The sequence below is a fragment of the Panthera uncia genome, chromosome D2 (genome assembly GCF_023721935.1).
Source record: "Panthera uncia isolate 11264 chromosome D2, Puncia_PCG_1.0, whole genome shotgun sequence".
Lineage (NCBI taxonomy): Eukaryota > Metazoa > Chordata > Mammalia > Carnivora > Felidae > Panthera > Panthera uncia.
The window spans coordinates 11,767,952-11,793,871 of record NC_064818.1 but is presented as its reverse complement, the minus strand read 5'-3'; the positions used below and the strand labels follow the sequence as shown (position 1 = coordinate 11,793,871).

At 42.3% G+C, this 25,920-nt stretch overlaps 2 protein-coding genes across 11 annotated transcripts in view; one reads left to right on the top strand and one right to left on the bottom strand.

Annotated features, from left to right (window-relative positions):
* Positions 1 to 6,152, top strand: part of LGALS8 (galectin 8) — a 34,373-nt gene extending 28,221 nt beyond the window's left edge. For 7 of the 10 annotated variants that reach the window (XM_049646109.1, XM_049646116.1, XM_049646111.1 and 4 more), the window contains 6 exons: positions 412 to 468; positions 1,429 to 1,455; positions 1,584 to 1,706; positions 2,128 to 2,216; positions 2,964 to 3,129; positions 5,957 to 6,152. In XM_049646109.1, the coding sequence (XP_049502066.1) occupies positions 412 to 468; positions 1,429 to 1,455; positions 1,584 to 1,706; positions 2,128 to 2,216; positions 2,964 to 3,129; positions 5,957 to 6,106 (612 nt within the window). In that variant the 3' untranslated portion in view covers positions 6,107 to 6,152. The remainder of the gene's footprint in view (positions 1 to 411; positions 469 to 1,428; positions 1,456 to 1,583; positions 1,707 to 2,127; positions 2,217 to 2,963; positions 3,130 to 5,956) is intronic. The other 3 variants (XM_049646115.1, XM_049646117.1, XM_049646118.1) reach the window with 3 other exon arrangements.
* Positions 6,153 to 6,549: 397 nt separating this feature from the next.
* The window catches only part of HEATR1 (HEAT repeat containing 1), a 52,090-nt gene continuing 32,719 nt past the window's right edge, over positions 6,550 to 25,920 (bottom strand). Inside the window, exons 29-45 of the mRNA XM_049646097.1 lie at positions 25,604 to 25,732; positions 23,946 to 24,176; positions 23,064 to 23,190; positions 21,145 to 21,305; positions 17,691 to 17,737; positions 17,451 to 17,574; positions 16,706 to 16,846; positions 15,925 to 16,211; positions 15,041 to 15,191; positions 14,043 to 14,201; positions 13,750 to 13,884; positions 13,502 to 13,606; positions 13,244 to 13,412; positions 12,587 to 12,741; positions 11,495 to 11,653; positions 9,986 to 10,094; positions 6,550 to 9,173 (exon numbers count right to left, since the gene is read on the bottom strand). Coding sequence (XP_049502054.1) covers positions 9,085 to 9,173; positions 9,986 to 10,094; positions 11,495 to 11,653; positions 12,587 to 12,741; positions 13,244 to 13,412; positions 13,502 to 13,606; positions 13,750 to 13,884; positions 14,043 to 14,201; positions 15,041 to 15,191; positions 15,925 to 16,211; positions 16,706 to 16,846; positions 17,451 to 17,574; positions 17,691 to 17,737; positions 21,145 to 21,305; positions 23,064 to 23,190; positions 23,946 to 24,176; positions 25,604 to 25,732 — 2,478 coding nt within the window. The 3' untranslated portion in view covers positions 6,550 to 9,084. The remainder of the gene's footprint in view (positions 9,174 to 9,985; positions 10,095 to 11,494; positions 11,654 to 12,586; positions 12,742 to 13,243; positions 13,413 to 13,501; positions 13,607 to 13,749; positions 13,885 to 14,042; positions 14,202 to 15,040; positions 15,192 to 15,924; positions 16,212 to 16,705; positions 16,847 to 17,450; positions 17,575 to 17,690; positions 17,738 to 21,144; positions 21,306 to 23,063; positions 23,191 to 23,945; positions 24,177 to 25,603; positions 25,733 to 25,920) is intronic.

The following is a 25,920-nucleotide window of genomic DNA, read 5'->3' as shown; positions in this document are numbered from 1 at the left end:
CCCCAACAGTAATTACAAAACAAAACCCTTTGGAACAGGGGCTAATTCCCTGACACAGGAGAACAGTGGAGGATTTCTCCTGAGATCACTTCCTAGAAGCGGAATGTACTGAGAGGGTATTTGCATTTTAAGTTATGACAGATACCGCTAGCTTGCCCTTCAAGAAGATTCTAGCAGTGTGCAGTCTCAGCAGTTGTGCCCATTTGTCACATTCCTCTTGACACTCGTTCTTAGGCTCTTTGAGGTCTGCCCATCTGGTAAGGGGGCAAAGGACACTAATGTTAAGTGCATTTTTGGATCATGATTCTCAAGCCTATTTTCACGTTTAACACTATTTGTAATTCTTTTTGAGATGTCAGGGAGGTTATATTTAGAATTCTGACGGATGTCAAAAATTAATCTTATCTTTAGGATTTAAGAAGTACCCAGACGTCTACTCTGGAACTGACAGAGATAAGTAAAGAAAATGTAAATATTCAATCTTTTAAATAACCACCAGTTTAAAAATGTTCTTTTAGTTGTCAAGTAAATCAGGTGGCAGGCAGGCTGAATTTTTAAAAGTTATGTTAAAAAAAATTTTTTTTTTTAGTGTTCATTTTTGAGAGAGACAGAGAGACGCCAAGCTGGGGAGGGGCAGAGAGAGAGGGAAACACAGAATCTGAAGCAGGCTCCAGGCTCTGAGCTGTCAGCACAGATCCTGACATGGAGCTTGAACTCACGAACCGTGAGATCATGACCAGAGCCGAAGTCGGACGCTTAACCGACTGAGCCATCCAGGCGCCCCCCAAAGTTATGTTTTTAACTTGTGAAAAATTGTTTTTAATATCAAGAAGGTTGGAGTAATCATTTGCAGACTAAGGCATCTACTTCTGTGGGACCAGGCACTGGAAGTTTTGCAGATGGTTGAGCCATCAGTGTCTGTGACCACCACCTACCGTTCTTCTGTAAAAAACCTCTCTCTTAACTGTTGAGTAAACTGTCTCACAGTATTTATAAATGTTGAACACAGTCAGCACATTGGGAAGCAAACTTCCACATGTATCTTCTCCCCTGTAGGAACAAGTACAGTCTAAACACTGAGTCTTTGTCATTAATAGAAAAAGTTACATCTTACTGATCTCAGAGCATGTGACCTCAGAGAATATAATCTCAGCATTTTGGGAGCCCCTTGGAAAGAACAAGTAAAACATGTGTAAAGTTCATGTGTGGTCCTAGGACTATAGGACTATCAGACCCTGTTCCCAGCCTGAGCACCCTTCACAGCCCGATACCACACCTGTCAGCATAGGCCGCTCGCTGTGTGTCACATCCAAGGCCAAGCGGGTGCTACTACCCCGGGTTCTGGCCATTTCAACCAGTAAGATCTGACTGCTCGTGTTAAAATTTTTCCCTTTCAAATGTCTTCATTTTGACTTTCTCTTCCAATAGGTACAAAAGTCTGGCACATCACAGTTTGTAAGTATTTTTGCCTAGGTTATAATATATGGAATGTTTTCTAGAATCGCCCAGGAAATGAATAGTTTAAACCTTGGAAGCCAGCTTCATTTTTTCCACACCTTATTGCAGAACTGTTTCCCCAACAGCCTAGTAATAGAGGAGACATTTCTAAAATCGTACCCAGAACTGTCTGCACCAAGAGCAAAGGTTCGACTGCCAATCACAGTTTGACTTGCGCCAAAATACTACCTACCAACTGTTTGTCAAAGGTTTGAAGAGCCAAAAATTTTCTTAATTCTGTTTAACAAATTAAGTTTTAATTAGCTGGTATATGTAACTTCCACCCTCAGTAGAAACCCACAGGCGCCACTTTGCACTTCTGTGCTGATCCTGGACAGATAAGAGTTGGCCGGGCGTAGTCTCTGAGCCAGGAGTGTGCTTCCTTAACGCCTCCCCTCAGGCAGGACGTGTGGCCCAGCTGCAGTCCCCAGCGCAGGCAGGTCCCGTGTCCCGTTAACCCATTTCATCGCGTGAACCGTTTTCGGCGAGTCTCTGCCATGAGCCAGGCGGCGCCGACCACTGGGGTTTTACAGGGTCACGGCCTTTAAACGTTAAAACGTGTCTTTGGACAGTTGTCCCACGAGACCCCTTTCTGCAGGCTTCCTGGTGCCGACTGTGGTCTCTTTACAGACTCTGCCATTCGTTGCGAGGTTGAACTCCTCGATGGGCCCTGGACGAACTGTCGTCATTAAAGGAGAAGTGAATACAAATGCCAAAGGGTCAGTACCGTTGTTACCAATAATGGTGCGAAGAGTTTGCACGTGTCTCTCTTGTTGCCTTAGACCCCAGCCAGTCTTGTGGGACAGGCGGGAGCCGTGTCCCAGTCCTCACCTGGAAGCCGAGACCATCAGAGCAAGAGCTTCAAGGTCACGCCGCTAACCAGACTGTCTACGGCTGGTTGGGGCAGAACCAGGACTCAGGCCCAGTGTTCTGAGCTAGGCTTTTTGCGGCCAGACAAGAGGGTGGCATTTTTGTCCCCACCCCCGCCTGCCTTGTAGAACTCCAGGGCAGCTGAGAGGTCAGATAACGTTGGTTAGGGCCCCTCACCGCATGTGACTTAACGACCTTTCCTAGAGATGTTCAGACTTCTGAAAGCTTGAAATTAGCTATTTCCTAGAAAATAGTACATTTCCGAGAACAGAACACTTGCGAGGACCCCATCCCCCTGCAGCCTAAAGTAACAGGCGTGCGGTTTACTTGCTCTTCAGCTGCTTCCCAACCAGACCTGTGGCCTCAACACTGAGGCTAAAAAACTATAAATTTTTTTATATTTTTATCTTGCAAAGAATGTATTTACACCAGTGGAGCGATAACTGAATTTAAAATTTTACCTCATCTGCATTCCTGTCTGTGTGCATACATGTGTTTTGTGTTGTGATCAGAGTTCAATTCTGATTGTTAAAATGGCAGAAACTGCACTTCCTTCTACTTGGTTAATTAGGGTTTTTTTTTTATTCTCTCAAAAGCTTTAATGTTGACCTAATATCAGGAAAATCCAAGGATATTGCTCTCCACTTGAACCCACGCCTGAATATTAAAGCATTTGTAAGAAATTCTTTTCTTCACGAGTCCTGGGGAGAAGAAGAGAGAAATATTACCTCTTTCCCATTTAGTCCCGGGATGTACTTTGAGGTAAGATGATCTTATGGGACAGGAAAAAGAATCTTGGGAGGAGGGGTGGGATAAATGGTCTACTTACGTCAAGTCCTAGCTTAATATGTGGAGGTAGCACGTAGTTTTTGTTTACGTGGAGACTGCATTATAAAAGGGGCATTCAAAATACAATCAGTCTAAATGGCACAGCCAGCAGAATACTGTATTATTTGCCCTGGGATTCTTATTGTGTGGCCCATATTAGTTCATAGGAATTTGAGGAATAGGAGTTTTAACAGGAGCCTTGCCTCAGGACTGGAAAAACACGTTTAGGACAATCTCCTGTGTACATGAGCACACAGGAACTAGAAGACTGCCTGCACTCTCCGTCGCGTGCCGTCTTGGTTATAGGTAGCTTTAGGTGGCAGTCCTTTCTTACGGGGAGTTTGTCCTGTTTGAATATATTCAAGGAAAGAGATGTTTAGACCCTGGAACTCGAAGGTCAGGTAACTTTTTTAGGGCCCCTCATGTCGTGTGACTTGAGGACATACTGTCCCGGGTCCCCCAAACGTGTGAATATTATGGTGACACAACCTTTCCGAAAACGTTTCTGGATGCTGAGCAGACAGTAGTTTCTTTGACGCGGACGCTGGGTGGCTGGCTAGGTTCAATCACTAGTTGAGGTGACGTACTGCCTCCCATGGTCATTTAGGGTCACTGATTTAGGGTCCTGCTTCTACATTTTAAAACTGTCACTTGCTCTGGACCAGTAGGTTGAGTTTTTGAGCACTCATCAAAACCAGTTGTTAAAAAGCAGGAACACCAAGACTGAATAAAAGACAGCAGCTGGACATGAATGTGTATTCCTAAGTTCCGGTATGTGGGGTAACAGTTGTGACCTCATCATAGGAGGGTCCCTGGAAATTGCGGATACTGGTTTGGAAGTCAGAGGCATGCAGGAGGGTGAAGTTAAAGGTGGGTTTTCCAGATGGAGGGGATGATTTGAACAAGTCACTGGAGGTGGGGAGGGCAGCACAGGGGTTTGTCGGCTTGGCAAGAATCCAGGTATAAGAGGCCACTTGGGGCTCACTGGAGGGAGACAGAAGTGACTGCTCCAGAAGGAAGCGGATCCTTGTGGTTGGTGACAGGAAACCAGTGACTAACCTGCTTTTTGATCTGGGCCCCATCCATGTTTGCTACTGGATTAAAATGGAAAAGGACAAAAATTCCTTTAAAATCTTTTCCTTAGTTTTCTACCTCAGGAACAGTCATTACCTCGTGTTGGATTATTTTTAAGTTTCTGTAGTGATCGATTTTTCTCTGCTTCAGACTCCTGCCTTTTTAATATGCTTTTATTGAGATCCTTGGATTTTCCCATTATGCCATTACTTTGATTTTAACCAGTTATCTTCTGTTCCCTGTTGTTTCAAATTCATTTATCAGTTCCAGCTACTCATTTAAAAAATACCTTTGTCTTGTAACTTCATCTGTGCGTTTTGTTTGTTTTAATCAGATCATGTTCTTACGAGCTGTTCTGTAACATCAGATAGTTGTGGGGGGTTTTGGGACTGTCTTTTGCACATGGTTATGGTATCTGTTCTGCAGGAGTGCATCTTCCAGGCCGCGTGCCCTTCTTTTCCATCGGTAATGCAGGGCGCCGCACCTGCTGTGTCGTACGGTGTTGGTGACTGACGGACCTTCCCACTACGTGCCTCTGATGCCAGCTTGTTTTCCCTTCTGGGCGTGAGGCCGTTGTTTTGTGTTCTCTTGAGATTTCTGTTAAATGTACGTTACCAAAGGTCCCTTCCGCCTGGTTGAAACTGGGATTTCCAGCACTGTTGTGAGGATAATGTGATTCCAGTTACTGGTATTTTCCTCGGTTCTCTACATAGACCTAGAGCCTGTTTCTGTCCGTTCACTGTTTTAGCCAAGGAATCGCCCCCGGCAGCCATCTATCACCAGTCAGAGCAGAATAAATAATCTGTTTCTCTGCAGATTCAGATTCTGCCTCCGTCTGGCCCCCGGGGGTGGAGCCAGGTGCGAGGCAGGCCGAGCTGCTCTTCAGAAGCTTCGTGGTGCAGGTTCACCAGACTGGGCTTTGCGGTGTGGCTGGAGAATACACGGTAGCGTGGTGGCCAGGCCGCAGCGGGAAGTGTGAGGCTGGCGTGTCAAAGTGATTTAAAAGGACTGTAGTTTCTTTTGATGTTCACGGGTTTGTGTTAGGCAGAGACCGCTCTGAAAGGCTAGCACAGAAGGCTGCCACTGGCCACGGACGTGAACTCACTCTGCCAGAAGGCCAGTTGCTCCAGAGAGCCACAGAATCCCAGAGCTTGAGACACAGATGGGAGACCACGATGTGCGGAGCTGGGGTGGAAATGGAGTCAAGGTTGCCACGCGGCTGTGCAGTCCCGGCGAGTGCCCTAAAAGCTCTGAAATTCTCTACTGTGGCATTTGTCTAAGACCCTGTGGTTTAAGGCCGAAGAGTCGTGATCCAGGTCCCTTGGTTTCTAGCCTGTTACTCGCAGTCAGCTCCTCTGTAAGGGTCAAGATGGCTGTTTTCCTACGTCATTACGGTTCCCAGACACGGGGAGGGGAGAGGGGTGTGGGGAGGGAACGACTTCCCATTTCGCTGGGAGAAGGTGCGGTGGATGGAGGGTGCTGAGGGAAGGCAGGCCTCAGGCCCCGGGGACAGCGTGAAGCTGCAAGCGTGCTCAGAGTCCCTTCCCCAAGTGGGATGAGGCAGAAGGTGCCACTACTGGATACACTGTAGTTAGAATCTTAGTAAGAAGGGCCGTTAACACCAGCGGGCTGGGAGAACTGCCTAAACCGAGGGAAGCCACTAATGTTGTGTGTCCTTTCCTTCCAGATGATAATTTATTGTGATGTTAGAGAATTCAAGGTTGCCGTAAATGGTGTACACAGCCTGGAGTACAAACACAGATTTAAAGAGCTCAGCAATATTGACACGCTGGAAATTGATGGAGATATTCACTTACTGGAAGTCAGAAGCTGGTAGCCGACACGCTTGCTACAAAAACTGAAATACAAAATGGCTTATGTGACACTGGCCTTGTTAAAGTGCATCTCACTATTATTGTTTATCTATATTGTTAAAATGAGCTTGCATAACAAAGTCCTCCTAGGTGTTCTCAGTCTTGCCACGCAGCAGCGTGGCTTTGTCTAGCCACAGGGTAAGGAAATTCAAGGCAACAACAACTGACAGCCATTATTCAGGCCTTTCTGTTCTCTCTCCCACCTTGACTTCCTTTTTTAAATGCGATTCAGATTCAATAAGTATCTAGTAATACAGTAGCTAACACACTGAGTACTTATTTCCTGCCAGCACTGCGCTAGAAGCTGGGGATATGTGTATACGGTGGAACATAATACCACTCTGCTCCCTCTTGAGCTCAGAATCTTTTGGGCTCTGCCCTCGTGTCACCAATTTTTCTATAGGCATTAATCGTATAAAGTAACCAGAGACTTAAAAGGATTACTCAACTGTTAAGTCACCTAGGCACGAATTTACGAGACACTATTCCTTCCCTAGCTATTGCTTTCGTAACCAGAGTTCGATCATATCCCGTAACTGAAAGGATCGACGTTGCCCTTACATTTGGCAGTTTTCTTTAACATGATAAATATCTAGCTCTGCTAGCTATAAGCATTGCCAAAGAAATAACACTATGATATCCGGACACAGCGCAAAGTCAAAAAAACGCACCAAAACAAAAACAAATGGCATGAAAGTTAAGTTGATGTCAATCTGAAGGCCATGGATGTCTATACCAGTAAATGCTTACAGGACTTGCACTTGGAGTTAGAGGTCTACACGCACTCCACTAGAAAGTTTAAGGTAGATGATTTCAATCTGTAAAACGTTTATGGGTGTAACAAAGCAATTGTCAAGATTAGATTTAATGATTGTTCATGAAATAGGCACACACTATCAAAAAATAAAATACACCGAGACCAATGAGGTAGAGAGCAGCAGTGTAAAAATCTGTTGCTTGTCTGCATGCAAACAAACCCCACTTCTCTGCTCTTCTAAAGATTAGTCCCTCATCAACAAGCCAGATCAAAACATTGTTCTACTTTAAGTGATTAAAATCAAACCTGTATCAGCAAGTTAAATTGTTGCATTTCTGTAATTTTTTCATTCTTTGAAGTGAGTTGGCAGAAGTTCTTTATAGAATTCTTACAGGTCAGATCTTGTCACAGGAAATTTCAAAGGCTTGGGAGTGGGGAGGTAAAAAAGTTAAATTAGTTTGATCATTTTATCATGTCAAATTGCTACGCCGAATATGCTGCCAGGGTTTAGGACTATTTTCATTACAGATTTTGGTTAGATATTATTTGTACCCATATACTGAAAAGAACACCACTACCAACCTGATTTTTTAAAAGTACTCAGTGTAGAAGATTCTGGCACGTGATTCTTTTCTATTCATGTTAATTTATCATGTTACATCTTGCCAAGCTCACGGCAGGGTGGAGTGGGGTCCCAGCTTTCATTGGGAGAATTGAAGAAAGAAAAGAAGAAAGAATTTTTTTTTTCCTTCATGTAAAACATCAGAGGGCGTGACTCAGATGGAGACTATAGGCCCCTCAGGAAAAAAGCCCCACATACATTGTTTCCTCTAATTCTTAAACATACTTCACTTTTTGTTTTACGTGGAGCTGTTACTAAGACGTAAGATTGATTCTTTGACAGAAACAATACAAAACAATAAGATGTGATTTGAAAAGAAGCTATTAGCATTTTACTGATTAATCTTATCAAAACATTTTTTAAAAGGGAGTACGCATTCCTAGCAAGCTATATCTCTACAACTACAATTCAGCCTTTTGCTTCTTTGTCACAATTTGGCATGAAATTTCTGTAATAAATTAGAACAAAGGCTTTCAAACTAAAACCAGGGGATAGTTCTTAGATATTTTAAACTTATTTTTAAGGCACAAATTAGACAAATCTGTCTTTATTGAAGGTAGTTTATTTGAGCCTTCACTTTCACCATGACATCAGGGATTAGAAAACTTGAAAGTTCCAACGCGCCTGGGTGGCTCAGTCGGTTAAGCGTCCGACTTTGGCTCAGGTCATGATCTCATTCGTGAGTTCGATCCTGCACTGGGCTCTGTGCTGACAGCTTGGAGCCCGGAGCCTGCTTCAGATTCTGGGTCTCCCTCTCTCTCTGACCCTCTTCCACTCACACTCTGTGTCTGTCTCTCTCAAAAGTAAACAAAAAAAAAGACAAAACTATATTATAAAGTTTGAAAAAAAAATTCGATACTTTCTCATACAAGTAATTCTTGAATTACCATCAGGGGAAGTGTGGCCATTTCTAATTCTGGAGGAGCCATGCCACCTAGTGTTTCTGGGCCTTTTCTATCTGTGGGATCTGAGAGCCTATTGCCTCTGCCCCCACCAAAGACTGAAGGGTACAGAAGACAATCCTAGTCCTAAGTAGAAAATGCATTCCAGAACTAATTCCCACTGTGGCCACGCACAAAAATTATGGCTGAAGTATCATCTACCCAAAATGTGAAAAGTATTCCAAATAGCTTTCTAGTCCAAAGCATTGGTGCTGAGTAACTGTCACTTTCTCGAAGAGCTACCTTGAATGAAATCCAACATGGATACCACGTACGTAAGGTAATCCCTTTATGGGAAAAGTTAAGGCTTTAACTGTCTAAAGATGAGGTGCTTTTACCTTTGAGTGCTAAAATTCACCAGGTCTGTGATATCAATAACATCAATCAGAAATGACTGTGACAAATGCTGAGACAAACAGCAGTCTGTATAAAAAATAGGCATCGTTTACTCTTACTGCAGTTCCGTACAAGGGGCGGGAGGGCGGCACGCCAGCTGGTTTCATACAGAAGTCCGCGCAGGGGTGAGGGCACCAAAAGTAATATGGTACCAAACACCCACAAATAAAAACATGAATAAATCCAACCTCTGAACAGAGTAAGAAAGCCCCGAAACCCAGAGTCTTAGAAGTAGCTCTGGAGTGGCTCCCCCAGTACGGCCTCCAGCTGCTGGACGGTCCTCTGGCACTGACGCTCCACTTCTTCACATTCATCTAAACACAAGAATGAAAACTGCCTCAGTTATCGTTAGTCTAATTCTTTAGCTCTTGCATCATCTGGCCACCGTTCAAAGGACGGAAATGAAACCTGCCCACGAAGCAGAAAGCACGGCACCCTCCTTGCAGCCCCCGAAAGAGCGGTACACAGTGGGAATCCCAACTTCTAGTGACGCCCCTGCTCTAGGCCGCAAGACACACCGGGGGCATGTACTTGTAGACGAGCGCTTGTCTGCTTGCCTCCTCACCCCTGCTGATTCGTGCGGCCTGGTGGCAGGGCGTTCGCCACGCCCAGAACTCTGCAAACCTGGCCTGAACGCCTGTTCTACCCGTCACACTCACTTTGTTAGTTTATCAAAATCCTTTGAAAGCCTCCAGTTTCTTCCTTTATAAAACAGGGATGATGGCACACACATCGTGAGGACTGAATGAGATCCTCCAGGCAGAGCATGGAGGAAACGTCGGCTGGTATTAACAGGCAGCTAATCTACTGTGATCTTATTGGCACTTCTGACACAGTAAATCTACGGGGACTAGAATAATCACATAAATGTATGAGGATAATGAGAAACATCAATAAATGCAAAAGTAAAGGTGGTGGAGATTTCCTTGTAGACAAGTTTCAGATGATCGTGGGGTAGCCACCTAATACGGTCTCTCAACCCTACTCGAAACGAGCACCCCGCCTCCTGTCTGCAGTGTGAGATGTGGAGGAGGCAGAGGATGGGGTTCTATCCAAATTTCCATGATCACTGGGCACATTTTCACAGAAGTTTACTGCCATTATTTCTTACTAGTTTAGGAATTACCTTCCATCAATTCAGCTAAGAAAGGAATGGACTCTGGCAGCAAGACAAGGTAATTCTCCTGTAGTTTTTCAGCCAGTGCTAATACTGTAATCAGAGCAGCAAATCGAACCTGAAAGAGAGAAAAAGGTAAAGAAAGAGGATTTAACCCCTCCCCCCCTCCCCTGCCCAGGACTAGCATTGCTACATTTACATCTCACAACTGTCTAACTTGAGACAGGCTCCGACTTTTTAAACGAACTGGTTCCCCCTCTGTCCACTCCACTTCCATCTCAGAACACCAATTTATTTAACAACTTGGGGTCTGTTTATAATACGGGCAACCTTATACGAACCAGTGTTTTCTAAAGTGTCTTACAGTACTGCAGGGCTTAATGTGAGTACCTTTTTCTAACATTTTCCTTTAAAAACAACAATCAAAAAGGCACACACAGACTCAAGTATGTCATCAAGTTTACGTGCACTGAAGCTCATGGGCTTGCTGGGCTGGGCGATGAGGCCGCCTGGCCCTCTCAGGCAGGACCCCTCCCTCCCAACTACAGTGGTGGGAGGGGCCGGGCATTCAGCACGGAATTAAAAATAATGTATCGTGACTTCCTGATCTGGGAACTTAAAAAAAGTCTGGGTGTGTCTCTTTTCCTATTTCATATACCTAATTCATATATTCTCTATTTCATATTTCTGGTCTACGGAATGCAAGCAGCGGTCTGGCTCTGTTAGTGGTTCACTTTGAAACAAAAGCTGTACTAATCCTCTTTCTGGTTTTGGACGATTAAAAATACTTGGATAAAGCAAAATGATTTCTTTAAAAAGCCTATGAACTACCTATGTTCAAGCCAGACTTTTTTTGATATTGTACATTCAAAACAAAACATTAAGACAAATTTAATGCTATAAGCTTGTAAGAACCTACAATGTAAAATCTGGGGGTTCATGAAAATAGCCTCATTGTTCTCTCCTGTAATAAATGTTGTATGTTTCAAGTAACAAATCTTTTGACAAAATTCTGCTTCGGTCTGCTTTATTCACTGAGGTTCTCGTATGCTAATTAGACTGAGAACTGGTGACTGGAAATGGAGACACAGGCAGGGGACTGTAACTTCGTTCATCCTCGCCCACGTGAGTGAGTGTCCACCACTCCTTATTTTCCATTATTTCACAAAATCCTAAGCCTGATACACATGACGGAGATAATCCATTGCTCTAGCTCAAAGGAATGTTCTGTGAACAGACTGAAAGACAGTCTCTGGGAGCACAAAGACATTTAAATATGTCACTACTTGCGTCTAACACACCGTGGGGGTGGGGGAGAGGACTTCTATTATTTATAAATAGCCTTTAAGTAAAAACCAAACATTTCTCAGGCTCAAACTTCTGCCCAAAAGAGCAACCTCCGGTCCTAGAAGACAAGCAGCTAGTTTACCATGGGCCTACAGCCACGACCTCTTTGGGACTGTTTGGTTTATATGGGGAACGCACGCAGCTTCAGTGCCTGTCGACCACAGCGCCCACCTTGGGTGAGGAGTCTCTCGTCTTTAGCAGAATCTGGTAGTTCAGTGGTTTCCAAAGAGAGTCGTCTGCCACGGCCACGGAAAACTGCGCTATGCACGGGATGAGGTGCTTTGTCACTCGCTCCTGGAACCGTTCTTCTCCTCCCAGCCTGTTTTCTAGCTATGAGGGAGACAGGGACTCTGAGCAACAAGTTTTCTGTCTGAAAAATTCCCAATGTATAAATAAACTTGTTTACTCTTTCATATCAGCAGGCTCGATGACCAGGTGTGTAATTCTAACACTCTCTAGAGCAAATTTACCACCTTTTGGAGCTGAGGCAGACTGTCATGGCCCTTAGCGTCACCCCTCCCTCCAGGAGAACAGCTGAGAGGCTTTCTTCCAGATGGCGGCCCAGTCCTAAAACATTCTCAATAAATCCAATTTTAGAAAATTAAAAATCTAACCATGAGTCCTTATATCCTGCCTTCCATTTGAAACCTTCAAAAGTAAAACCTGGTGTATGCCACTATGAGGATAAGTTCTGTACATTAAAAATAAAAAAATTTTGAAATAAAAATTTCATTAAAAAAAAAGCCTGGAGAAGAAAGCCCAGCAAGCTCTAATTTTAGTAGATATAAACCTAGTAAAACTTTAACAGTGAATCAAAAAGAATGAAATCTTGCCATTTGCAATAACGTGGATAGAACTAGAGAGTATCATGCTAAGCGGAAGAAGTCAGAGAAAGGTAAGTATCATATGATTTCACCTCCATGTGTAATTTAAGAAACACAACAGATGAACACGGGAAGAGAAGGAAGAACAAGATAAAAACAGGGATGCAAACCATAAGAGACTTTTAAATACAGAGAACAAACTGAAGGTTGCTGGAGGGAAAGAGGGTTAGGGATGGGCTACATGGGTGATGGGCACTGAGGAGGGCACTTGTTGGGATGAGCACTGGGTGTTGTATATAAGTGATGAATCGCTAAATTCTACTGAAACCTTATTACACTATATGTTAACGAACTTGGATTTAAATAAAATTAACAAAAAATTTAACAGTGATGGCAATTTCCTCATCGTTTGTCAAAAAGATGGGTTCCATGTGGTTACCTGGTCCACCAGGGGCATCATCAAGGCTTCTGCTCTCTCTTTACTGAGAAAATGCTGAGTATCAAAAAGGAAGATTTTATATAAACAGTTCAAAATAAACTGCAATAGCAAGCAGCACTTTTCAGGGTCATTGTCAGAGTCAAAAAACGCTTCATCTGTAGATGGGAAGAGTAAAAGTGAAAAAACAGTTGATTTTCACAATTTAACCTCCAATGTTTAAATTCAAATCACTATTAACACTACAGTCAGAAGAATATTTCTAAAACAATACAGAAAATCAGGATGAAGACATAAAATGGGCAGCTCTCGGGTAAGTGGCTCCTTCTGTAGGAGTCAAGATTCTCAGTTTAGATCACTTAGTTTGGCAAGTTAAATTACCACTTATCAAGTGGGTAGCTTATTAGCAGTAAAGAAAACACCAATCTTAACATTTTAAAGTTACTTCCAATAACTTAGAGTAGCACATACCATTTACCTTACTTTTACTTCTAAGTGAGTCAATTGTTATTAACATGTTTTCATTCTGCTCAAGTCAAGACTTCAATGCCTACTGACTGATTATGAAGTAAAACCTTCACCCTCCTTATGCTTACTGTACCTACTGTGCCTTGTGTAAGGTACACAGAGCAAAGGCATCGACTGGAGTCAGCTACCAACCTGTTTTGGAGATGTTCACCTGGTTCAAGGTGTCAGCAAAAGGCTTCACCAAGTGGCCAGCGAACAGAGTAAAAAGTCCTTTAAGTTTTTCAGCAATGTTATCTGCCAAGTTGTAAAATGTCAAAAGTCTGTCCTTCGGGGCATCCTCTGTTTTAGCCCAATCAAACAGCTAAAAAGATAAAGTAATATCAGTTTGTTCTACATATCTTGTAACATTTATGTATGGGTACAAAGGAGACGTGGAAGGAGCAAGCTTACTTTAAAGAACAAGGGCCTGAACGTGACTTCAGAAAGTTTCACCACCATGGCTACTAGACAGTCAATGATACAATTTTCAGTCTTTCCAATTTCCTCCAGATCATCCTGAAAAACAGAAGATTAGCCAGATTACTAACATGTAGCTCTAAATAACTTTGGCAAGTAAAACAGATTACACAGCTAGATTTTTCTCTGGCTCTTAAACAAGTAGATAACTTTAGGATCTGGGGAAGTGGAAATAAGCTTACTTCAGAGTGCTGTGCTCGGAAGTCCAGGGCTTCCAGAAAAAACACGGTTAGTGGAGCCTGATGGGAGGTGAGCTCTTCCTTCTTCATGACCCCAATGTGCTCTTGCAAGATGCTCATAAATGGACGCATGTGCTTCTACCAGTAACACAGTAAAGACACATGCCAATTTTAAATATTCCGACTTCATTAGTGTGTTTATCAATTAAATAACCATCCTCTTCTTTAAGTGAAAACTTAGAAATTTCAGTACCACATCTCCCCTCTCCAAAGTCTAAAACCCAGTATGATCTAACCTTCCAGTTCTTCTCAATTTGTTTGTACGTTTTGTTGATCGCTGGCAGTAAGACTCGGGGTGACAGTGTGGTAGCCAGTGTCTTTTTAAGGGACGTGATGCGGACATTAGCTTGTGAGGCAGAACCCATTCCACCAGTGATTTTCTCCAAATGAACCACCTATAGGAATACAGAAACCATGACCAAAGCCAGTATGAGAACTCACGGACAATGTCTGCACACTTACAGAAGTCAACCCAGAGGCTAGCGGCTGGGGAAAGCTCGGAGCACTATCGCTTGACAGAATTCCTTTCAAAGCAGTCTTGAACATCTGTAGATACAAATGAACAGATGCCTCTTCCCCAAGTGGAGTCAGGGATGCAGGTAAATGGTGGAAGGCAGAAGAACACAGAGCACTCAGACTGATGGGTTTTTTGTTTTTAAAGAGGACAGGAATCCAGAGACCATGAGAAGAGTCAAGTGTGTTTGTTCTTGCTAAAAAATCTATCTACAAACCTCCTCAGATGTAGGGGTCCCTTTCTATAAAAAGTCTACCTTCAAGCCCTGGCTACAAGAGTGTGTGAATCAGCTAAATTATTTTCATCATGGCAGTTGAAGCTCCTAACCTCATAATGGCAAATGACCAGTACAACAGAACAGAGTGAGGATCGTTCTGGGGCACTGTCAGTTAGAAATGCCCCTTGCCCACTGCCCATGTGCCAAGTAACCACTGAACAGCAATAGAGGGATTCTGATTTTGAAAGACACCTTAGGATGAAAAAACCCTTTACATTAGAAGCAAATAGGACACACAAGTTTCTACAAGTAATAAAAGGCAGCTCCAGCCCAACACGAACGATCTCATGGAGGGGAGAGAAAGGCAATAAAACACATTCTGCAAAATCAAAAAAGAGATGAGCCTTATAAGAAGAAAGCGATGACCATTTCAACGTCATGACCAAGCAGGAGGGATGATGGGAGAGAAAACGGGCATAGCATGTTGAGGTACTGTGGCTCACCTGGGACAGGACACCTTCTAGGTAAGGGCTGATGAAATGGGGGAGGGTCTCCACAACCTTCTGCAGGGCCGCCAAAGCACTAAGCAGATAGACCTCACCGGAAACCAGCTCACTGGTGTTTTTCATTGTTGTCAGCAATGATGGCATCAGGCTAGATATAAAAAAGCAAGAGTTTTAGAGTAACTTTAAGAACAGAGAATGGAGAAGTCACTATGCAAAACTCCTAATAACTGTGCCCGCTACATCATGCTATGTCACAGCCGACAAAACGTGTCTACACATTTTATGAGACTCAGAGCAAGAAACCTCCCAGTAGCAATAGTCAGTCATTTTAAAAAACAACAGGGACTTTCAATTTAATGCTTGCTACGTGTTAGGCGCTGTGCAAAAAGCCTTACGTGCACCCCCCACCGGAATCCCATGAAGTCGGTCTGGTCTCAGTTTTAGAGATGGCAAAGCTCTAACAGACCAAGTAACCTGCCCAGGGCTGCACAGCTAGAAAATACCAAAGCCAAGGGGGAAAGTCAGGAGCATTCAACTCTGAACCTGGGCTGCACGAGGCAGCTTTTGCCCAAACAGATGGAACACCCATCGCGGGGCTTCACCCCTTGCTTCCTAGTTACAGCTGGCCAAGGGGGAGTGAAAAGTGGAAGGCAACAAACATCATAAAGGAAATTAGAAAGTTTTTAATTAGTGGTTTTTAGTTTGAAGAAAAAATTAAATCTTTAACAAATCTAATCTTATGTAACCTCTACTGAGAGGCAAAAAAAAAAAAAAAAAAAAAAAAAAAAACAACAAAACCCAAAAATTGCTAAGGTATTATCTTTCAATTTGTACCAGAAACCCCACATGATGGCTCCTGTTCCAGGTCCTAATCAGCATACCTGGGAAGCTGAGGGATGGCCAGCGCCTCCAGGGTGGAGGTCACCTCTGCCACGCACAGCAGGGCACTTCCCAAGACATTCTTCTCTTCTTTTGTTTCTGGTGCAATCAGTTTCACAGCAGCGCTCAGCACGGGGACAAAAGGCTCTGGATTTTCTGCACCAAAATTCTTACATAAAAGCTTTAGAGTATATAAAGCTGTCTGTCTGTTTATTGCTTGTTCTTCCGTCTTTTTTTTATGCTGCACAATGGCCAAAAGGACTGGAACCAGTTTTAGGAAACGATAAACCTGAAGAGGTCAGCCAAAAATTTTAAATCATTAGAGCTGCAGAAAAAACATACTAGTCCGTCTTTTCCATTTTTTACTGCTTGCGACTGCCTGAGGCCCTGTGCCACACAATTATACACAAGCAACTGTTTCCCTATCTGCCTTCTTCACCACTGAGCCAGCATATGTGCTTGTGACCCATTTGGGACGTATTTACGTAATGCATCCACTGGTGTGGAGTAAAAGAGGATTGGATCATGCTAAAGCTAAGACAACGTAGGGTCCAAATTAGCAACAACTCTATTAGGCTGTGAGTCCATTCTAAGAACTCTTATCCCAATTCCTATTAGAATTAACATCACATTTTAGAAACACATCTACTGGCATCATATTCAAATACTACTATACTTATTTAAATCGTAGCACTCAGGGAAGTGACAAACTCAAGGGAGTTAAAATACAGCTCTTTGATAAACCAGAGTGGTGAGTGGGTATGACGGACAGTCTTCACTTACAATGGTCTTTTTCCAGGATGTATGCTGCTGTAGCTTGTTGTTCAAAAGATCCAGTGCTTTCCGGCGGACAGATGGCAGCGGGTTACCCAGCAGCCCTCTGATCACAGCTATGAAGGTTTCCGTGGGCAGCAAGGCATTGACCTAGACAGTAGTTTTACATTGAACAAAAAAAATTTTAAAAAGGGAAGATCCATTCAGATTAAGACTGATTTCTATTTGCTGCATACCTTCTAGGTTCCAGGCAGTTTATGCCCTTTTAACTTCTTACACTAACCTTTCAGGTAGACATTACTAACCACATTTAAAAGGGAAACAAAAGAAGCAAACAAACAAGAAACGCCGATGCTAAGACTAAGTGAACTGCTCAAAGTCTTATAGCTAGATTTTGAACAGTGATCCTAATGTCAAGGCCAGTGATATTTCTAATATCCCACATACTCTACCTAAAGAGCTATTTTTCTTCTATTCCACTACATAAAGTAGAATATTATACAGTATTAGATGACTCAATCTTAAAGTATCTTTTTAGTGAAGCACATGCTCTCATAATTTGCAGGTAAATAATCATTTTCAGATGAATTTATCTCCAGCCATCAAGAGACTCTTTTCCGAGAAAAATGTGAGCTGCATTATGGTAAGAAAAACTATCACTAAGTTTATTCCTAAAGTAAAACTTTCTGTCAAATAGTTTCACGATGACATAAAACCAGCAAAACACAGTGGATGGGGAGAAATGGAAGCCTACCTTATCTAACATGTCGTAAGCTTTACTAAGCAGTGCCCGCCAAAACTTCACAGTTAGCTTGTCTGCATTTTTCTCCATGGACTGTGCTACAGCATTAATATAGCCAAGAACTGTTTCTAGCAACCTAAAACAAAGGAGGCTTATATGAGAGTTTTGTCCACTATTCTTCCAGCATTTTGTTAAAAAGTTGGAAATTATTTCCAAATAAAAATTTTTAAAAAAATTTAAAAAGTAACATACCTCTGTTCAAGGCCTTTTAAAACCTGAGGACCACCACTTTCAACCACCTAATTTTTAAAGAAAACATCATCAGAGCAGTATGCAAGCTAGAAATAAAAAAAAATCATTTGAAGTATATACAGTGAAACTCATCCGTAAGACTATTCAATTCAAACCTCCCAGGGACCGTTTTCTGACCGTACAATTTAATCAGGTTGAGACCTTCCCCATCAAACTGTAGTAACTCTAGTCCCTTTCGTTATTCTACTCACAGAGTGATTATACTCTATAGATACCTGTGATTTCTATAAGTACTAGAAAGATTCAGAAAAATACAGCCATCTACACTCGTTTACCCACTAATTTTATGAAATGCTTCCATTAGCTCCTAGCTAACTGCGTGACATTATGAACGTTACAGATGCCAGCGTAATCCCTACCTCTCTCATCCCTTCCCTTGGTTAAGTGCCCCCAGCCCCACAAACTTGAACCTGCCGTTAAATGTCAGAGTCTACGCCACAGGCAGCAACATGCTTTTCTGGGAGTATCAGAGTTCTGAGATCTATCTACAGAGATGTATGTCGTTTTAGTGTTCATTTAACACTCCTTGCATACATCACGGTACACACCATGGCATATCTGCTCATCCATCTGTTTACTATGGATGTTTAGTTTACGTCCATTTTTCTGTCAGTGAAGACATTAGAAAAGAACATTTTTATATGTTTCCTTGAACAAGCAGGCACTTTTCTGTAGAGCATATACCCCAGAAAGGGAACGGCTAGATCACAAGAGATGCGCATCTCCAACCTGACTGGAGACCGCTGATTGCTCGCTTTCTGAAGCGGCTATCCGGAGACCTAACCCACAGTGGGGTACACAAATCACTGTGTCCCCGCAGCCTTGCCACTTCCTGCTATTAAGGGCTTTTAAACTTTTGCCAGTTTGATAGGACATCACAGTGGCATCGCATTTAATCTGCAATTCCCTTCCTTACTAGAGAGGTCACCTTGTTGTATGTTAACATTAGCCATTTGTTGTGAATTCATGTTCTTTGCCAGATGTTCTCATAGGAACTGATACTTTTTAATTTATGTCTGTGGCTTTCTTTTCATTTTGTTTATGGTGGCTTTTTGTTGAAATGCACTTTTACAGAAATTCCTCTGTGTTCCTCTGGTAACAATGTTCTCATTTCCTTCTAAGTGTTCCTTTCCACACTGAAAGAGTAATTTTTTAATCTACCTAAAATCACACTGAAGTAATTTTTTAACCTACCTAAGATTGTCTTTTGTATGTGGTATGAGGCCAGTCTTTCCCCACATGGAAAACAAATGAAGCCCATTCTAGTAACTGGACCGTTCTCTTTTCCTAACTCCTCTGTAATGCCCCTTCCACATGAAAGCATTTCTTCCATGTGCACAGGGTATGTGTCTAGACAGACCGGACGCGGTCACACTGACCCCCCTGACTGATCTGGCACCACCACTGTCCTTGGCAAGCTCACTTGAGACAGAGCAGGGTCTACACTAATCCCTATCAAGCAAGCTACCTGAACGAATCATTTGTTCTAGGAGTTTGCTGATTGTTTTCGGATTCTTACACATCGTTCTTTTGCTGAATAGAAACAATGACAGGATATCCTTGTTCCAGACTTTATAAAATCTGTCTCATTATGAAAGGTGATGTAAAGCAGTTTCTGGTATCTTCATTAGGCCAGAACTTCATTAGGAAGTTCCCATCTATCTTGGTTGCTAAGAGGATTTTTCCTTAAATCATAAGTACTGAATTTATTACGTTATTTTTCTACAAATACTTCAATGATCACATGGTTTCCCGTTGACCTGCTCACACAGGAGACCACAACTCAGACTTTCTTATTAATGTTCAACCATTCTGATGTTCCTGATCCTTGTCTGTTTCTTTAGGTCTTCATTTTCTGTATTTCCTTGTTCTCTGTTTAAAGTTTAACACACAAACAGGAAGGCATACAAATCACACATATAGAGCTCATTATATTCAGGTAAGGAAAAGAGCCTATTAAAGCCTCTTCTAAGCATTCCAGAATCCTTCCTCTATTGGACCCTCATTATTGCTTATTCCCTCCTTCCCAAAGGTAAACACTGTCCTTACTTCTACAACCCTAGATTTGTTCTGCCTGTTTTTAAAGTTTATACAACTAGAATCATAGGGTATATTCTTTTGCGTCTGCCTATCTTCTTTCAACATTACGAGATTCACTCATGTCCATTTTTGATGACAGACCCTTTATCCACTCCACTGTTGATACACACTTGGCTTGTTGCTAGTTCTGGGCTACCACAAATACTGCTTTTATGAACGTTCTTGTAGACGTCTTTTAGTGCCTATGCTCATACATTCTGCTGGGTATACAGGCATACCTTGAAGACACTGCAGGTTCGGTTCAAGACCACCACAATAAACAGAGTATCACAATAAAGCAAGTCAAATAAGTTTTTCGGTTTCCCAGTGCATACAAAAGTTACATTTAGTGGCACCTGGGTAGCTTAGTCAGTTAAGTGTAAGACTTCAACTCAGGTCATGATCTCACAGTTCGTGGATTCGAGCCCCGCGTTGGGCTCTGAGCTGACATTATGGAGCCTGCTTGGGATTCTCTCTCTCCCTCTCTCTCTCTGCCCCTCCCCGACTCGCGCTCTCTCTCTCTCAAAACAAACTTTAAAAAAAAGTTGTATTTACACTAACTATAGCCTATTACATGTGCAATAGCATTATATCAAAAAAAAAAAAAAGTACCCATGTTATGTACCTTAAAAAATACCTTATTGCTAAAAATGTTAACCACCATCGGAGCTCTCAGCAAGTCATAATCAGTTACCACAGATCACCGTAACAGATATAATGAAAAAATCTGGTGACAGAGAGACATGAAATGATCAACTGCTACTGAAAAAATGGTGCTGGGAGACTTGCCTGATGCAGAGTTACTACAGGCCTGCGATTTGTAAAACGCACACTATCTGCGAAGCCCAGTAAAACGTGCAATATGCCTGTGTACCACTTGAGATGGAATTATTGAGTCGCAGGGTTGATACATGTACAGCCTCACCAGATCATGCCAAATGGTTCAGGTACGCTCTGTTTTTTTCCTATTATCTTTTTTTTTTTTTTAATGTTCTATTTCTTTTTGAGGCAGAGAGAGAGCATGAGCAGGGCAGGGGCAGAGAGAGAGACACACACAGAATCCGAAGCAGGCTCCAGGCTCTGAGCTGTCAGCACAGAGCCCGATGTGGGGCTAGAACCGTGAGATCACAACCTGAGCCGAAGTTGGACGCTTAACCAACTGAATCACCCAGGCACCCCTGATTTTTTTCTATTATCTTTAAAGGCATGCCTCATGTTTTCATATTTGCCAATCTATTTTTACTAGTTTAAAAGATAGTTCCTTTAGAAAAAGCAAAATCATCTTGTCATAAACACATTTAAAAGAACACATCACCTTTCTGATAAAATTATTAGAAGCCAGGAGCTGAGACATGAAGGACACGGACAAAAATTTAAAATGCCGCAGCTGCTTGCTCGTGTGAGTGTCTATATTAAAAATCTGTAGCACCTCTTCTTGTGATTCACTTTTAGTTGATGCTGCTTTGGAAACAGCTTCTGAAAAAGAGCAACAAGGACAAGTGACGTCACTCATCTTCAAGCAGAATCTTTACAGACACAGACATAATGAGCGTAGTAAAAGGGATACGATTTTGAGAGGAATTTGTGAATCTGTCACAGCCCGCTTTTCCTCTCCTGAATTAGTGTAAGATGCGTATTTACCAACAAAGTATCCAAGGGCCCAGAGAAGAGAGTAAGACAAAAAAAAAACAAAAAAACAGGACAACCGAGACAAGCAAATGAAAGACAAAGACATTTAAAAAGGAACCTTTAAATGTTGCCTCCATTCCCAATTCTGAAGCCTCAGAAGTATTTACAGGTTGGCTCACAACAGTCTGAAGGAGGGTCATCTCTAGCCTTCAACATTTAATTCTCAAAGTTTAAAGATGTATGTTCTAAAACTCTGTAGAATCCTATATCCAAATTAATATAAAAGGGTTTGAGGGTGCAGTGATTGGGGAGTCCACAGTGGGCCACTTACAAACCACTCACTGTCCTAGAGAGTGACTCAAACTGAAGGTTTCTCCCGTAAGCAGTCACCACACACGGCTCTCCAGGCTCCTGGTCTGTCCCTGCCAAACCTAAGCAGACTGTGGGACCACAAGCCCGGCCAAACAGCTGGCCACACAGAAAACAGTCTCCATGGGGTCCTTAGTATCTTCTTTCCAATGCTCCTTGCTGCTCTGTTTCAAAGGGCAGAGAACTAAGAACACATCAAACCCTTTCTTAAACCAGTCTAATTGGTGCTGCAATTAGTGGAATTTTTTTCAAGACTCACATATATGGTAAAAATTTAATATTTAGTTACCAAAGTTGTGGCACCTGTTTGTTTTTTTTTCTTGTCAACGTCTTCACAAATATTCTGAGAAGTTAAGGCACAGCTAATACGTTGCTGCTAACCTGCTGTCATTTTACTACAATTCATCCTGGATATACCTGTAATACTCCACAGCCAAAACATCCACACAAAAGGACAGAGGTATAAAAGCCAATGTGCTGATTCGAAGGGGCACATGTACCCCAATGTTCATAGCAGCACTATCAACAGTAGCCAAAGTATGGAAAGAGCCCAAATGTCCAACTGACAAACGGATAAGGAAAATGTATATATACACATAATGGAATGCTACTGGGTGATCAAAAAGAATGAAATCTTGCAATTTACAACAACATGGATGGAACTAGAGTGTATCAGGCTAAGAGAAGGAAGTCAAGCAGAGAAAAGACAGATGTCATATGATTTCACTCACATGTGGAATTTAAGAAACAAAACAGGTGAACAAAAGGGATGAGAAGGGAAAATAAGATAAAAAGAGAGAGGGAGACCAACCATGAGAGACTCTTAAAGAGAGAACAAACTGAGGGTTGCTGGAGGGGAGGTGGGTAGGGGGCACGTGTTAAATCGGTGATGGGCACTAAGGAGGGCACTTGTTGGGATAAGCACTGGGTGTTATATATGCGATGAATCACTGGGTTCTACTCCTGAAACCAATACTACACTGTATGTTAACTAACTTGAATTTAAATAAATAAATTTAAACAAAAAAGTCAATGCCAATGTGTGAGGAGAGGCAAGGAGAAATCCTACTTACCATTTTCTGTAAGGATTTGAGAAAGCACACCATCACATAAAAATTATTAAGTTACTCATAAAATCCCTTCTAAGATGTACCATGCGCTCTGAGGATGACCGGTCTGGTCTTCTGCACCTCTGGAGCTTTCAGATTCAACAATGAACACCTGATTATGACTGACCTTCTTTTTCCTCTGGCAGCTTCATTAAGTACTGAAGAATATTCATCAAGCTTTGTATCTGATGTTGGACACTAAATTCACAACAGACTGAAATCCAAAATTCAGTGTCTGCCTCTAAAATAGCATCCTGTATAGAGAAAAGAAATTATTGAATTTATCCCTGTTCGATATCGAATTTATGTAATTATCCCTATCAAATTTATGTAACTAAGTACAAACGATGGAAGTAGTTGAAAAGTATTTCTTGGCATGCAAAGGCATTACATACTGTTCCTTATAGTCACGTGTATCACCAGATGAATGAATTACTGAGCTTCTTACCTAAAAATGCCAATTTATGAGAAGAATGTTGGCATTATTCCAGGATAATCTGCATTATGATTTTTAGCAGAACTGAACATACCCTTTTGCTCAGAATGTGTCTACCTCTATTCCCAGATCCTGTGTCTAGAAAGTCATTTAAAAGCAGTCCTCGGCCTCTAAGTTCTGCCCTCATCCATCCAAACAGGGCTCTTCAAAACCACCACCATGTTGTAACCATTTTGATGACGTAGACATTCCTCCCTTTCCCCCAAGAAATGCCTTAAAAACCACTTTCAAGAGACACAGTTTAATCACTTTTCAGCTGTGCTGTTAGGCTGAAAATAGAACCACCCAGCATCGTACTAGACCAGTTCTTAGGTCGAATCACCTACAGCAGATATCAGTTGCTATGGAGGATATTCCAAGTGCCACAGGCTCGGAAAGCAGCTGTAAAGAACGTCAAAAACCTCTTTACAAACAGTTGCGAGCAAGGACTGTTAAATCGACATGAGCACCAGCAGCCCCATGCTTCATAAACACGAACATTTTCCTTCTAATCACCCCACTCTATACTCTGACCTTTTCTCCACAGGCAGCCAGCAGCACTGTTTTCGTGACATACTGTTCAAAAAGGAGGACGAGGAGGACCCAGAGGAATCTTTCTGCACCCAGCGTGTCGACAAGCTGAACGAGGATGGGCAGGCGCCTGTGCTCTGGGACGTGGGGCAGCGCATCCACAAATACGTTCACGATTTTCACCACGACCTCTTCCACGTTTCTTGTGACTTCCACCGAGTCTCCACCATCAGACTGCAGAACAGCAAGCAGGGACAGTGAGTAGGAGCAAACAACCCTCCACAAAAGAAGCTTTTAAGTGGACACGGAATGTCCACGGCCTTCAGATGCGCCAAAAAAAGTTATCAAAAGAATCTGAATAATCAAAGACCTATCAATAAATATTCAAAGAGTACAGACGGTGTCCCAGGCACTGTTGGCTCCCAGGAGAATACAAGGTGTAGGATGTGAGCCCAGCCCCGAAGATTCATCATCTGTATGAAACAAGACTCACACGTGGAAAGAGAACACTAGCAGGCAATGAATGGCAGATGCCAAGTATGGGGCACTTACAACAGGTCTGCTCTCAGGCCAACCGAGAGGCTGCACAAATCAAGCAGGACTTGTGCTCTGCCCCAAGAAGAACGGGTACAGTCTACATAAGCAGAGTACAGAAAGGCCAACAACTCCCTGCTGCTTTCAGAATAAAGTTCAAACCATTTAACTCTGGTACTGATCCTTCAAACGCGGCTGTTGAATTAAAGAATGAATAACAACCTCTCGCACGAATGAACCAATGAACCAATGCCCTCCACTTCTCCCTGTCTCAACGCTGCACTCCACGAACTGAGTGACGTCACTTTCTTGACACACACGGTGCATGCTCCCAGACCTCGCCTTTTTACCGAGCAAGTCCTGCCCTTCATTTATGCCAGTTCAAATTCTATTCCTTCTGAAACTGTGGTCTTCGGGGCCGACATGTGCCATCCTCTATTCTGAACCCTTCACCACTCATCTATTCTACCGGCATACATGCTACTGTGCATACAGCTATTTTTTTTTAGATCTGTGTCCCCTACTTGTTGGGACCTGTTGGACAGACAATATCAACCAAATACCAAGATTAAAAGGAGACGGTGCTGTCATCGTTGGAATGGTCAACAATGTGAGAAAGGCATTAACAACAAGTAGGGGTAAACAGAAAACTCAAGCAGATGACCAAGCTCTTTCACCTTCAAGGCTGCTTTTCAAATTGGCAGAGAGACCCAATCATCTCTTTGAGTACCTGGCTCTTAGAGAACATTTGGAAAATGTTTGTTGAAATTGCGTATTCACAAATTTGCCACTGGAGCTCTAAAATGTCCTATCTTCACTGACATGAGTAAGGGTATTATCCAACTGCAATGTCCTGAAATATACAGCAAATGTAAATTCACTCTGTCAGATTAATGCTAAGACATGTGTACAGTTATGCCCTCCCAGCAAAGCAGAACCAGCGATGCATGTTCATGCTTTTGGAAAGGACATTGTTACTAAGACTCATTCTTAGCTCCATCATTCTAAAATTTCAGAAGCACAAACACTTGAGCATTTCAGAAAGGCTTGTAATGTCACTTAAGTTTCATACTATATACAATTATAAAATTAAAAGAAATACAAACAATGGTATTAAAACAGCTCACCTGAATAAGTGCTGGGATAACCATTTTCACTGTCTTGTTAATAACTTGAAAACTGTAAGTGTCATCTAGACGCATGACACTGGCTCCCATAAATGTGAAAATAGACATGATATTGTGTAGAACTTTATCCTGAAAGGAAACACACCTTTCAGCATTTTCTGTTTTAAGCATATCAAATATCAATGATTCATTATAACTCAGTAATAAAAGAAGAAATACCCCACTGAAAAACAGGCAAAGGATTTCCAAAGGCATTTCTCCAAAGATTAAACAAATGGTCACTGAGCACATGAAAAGATGCTCAACATTATCAGTTC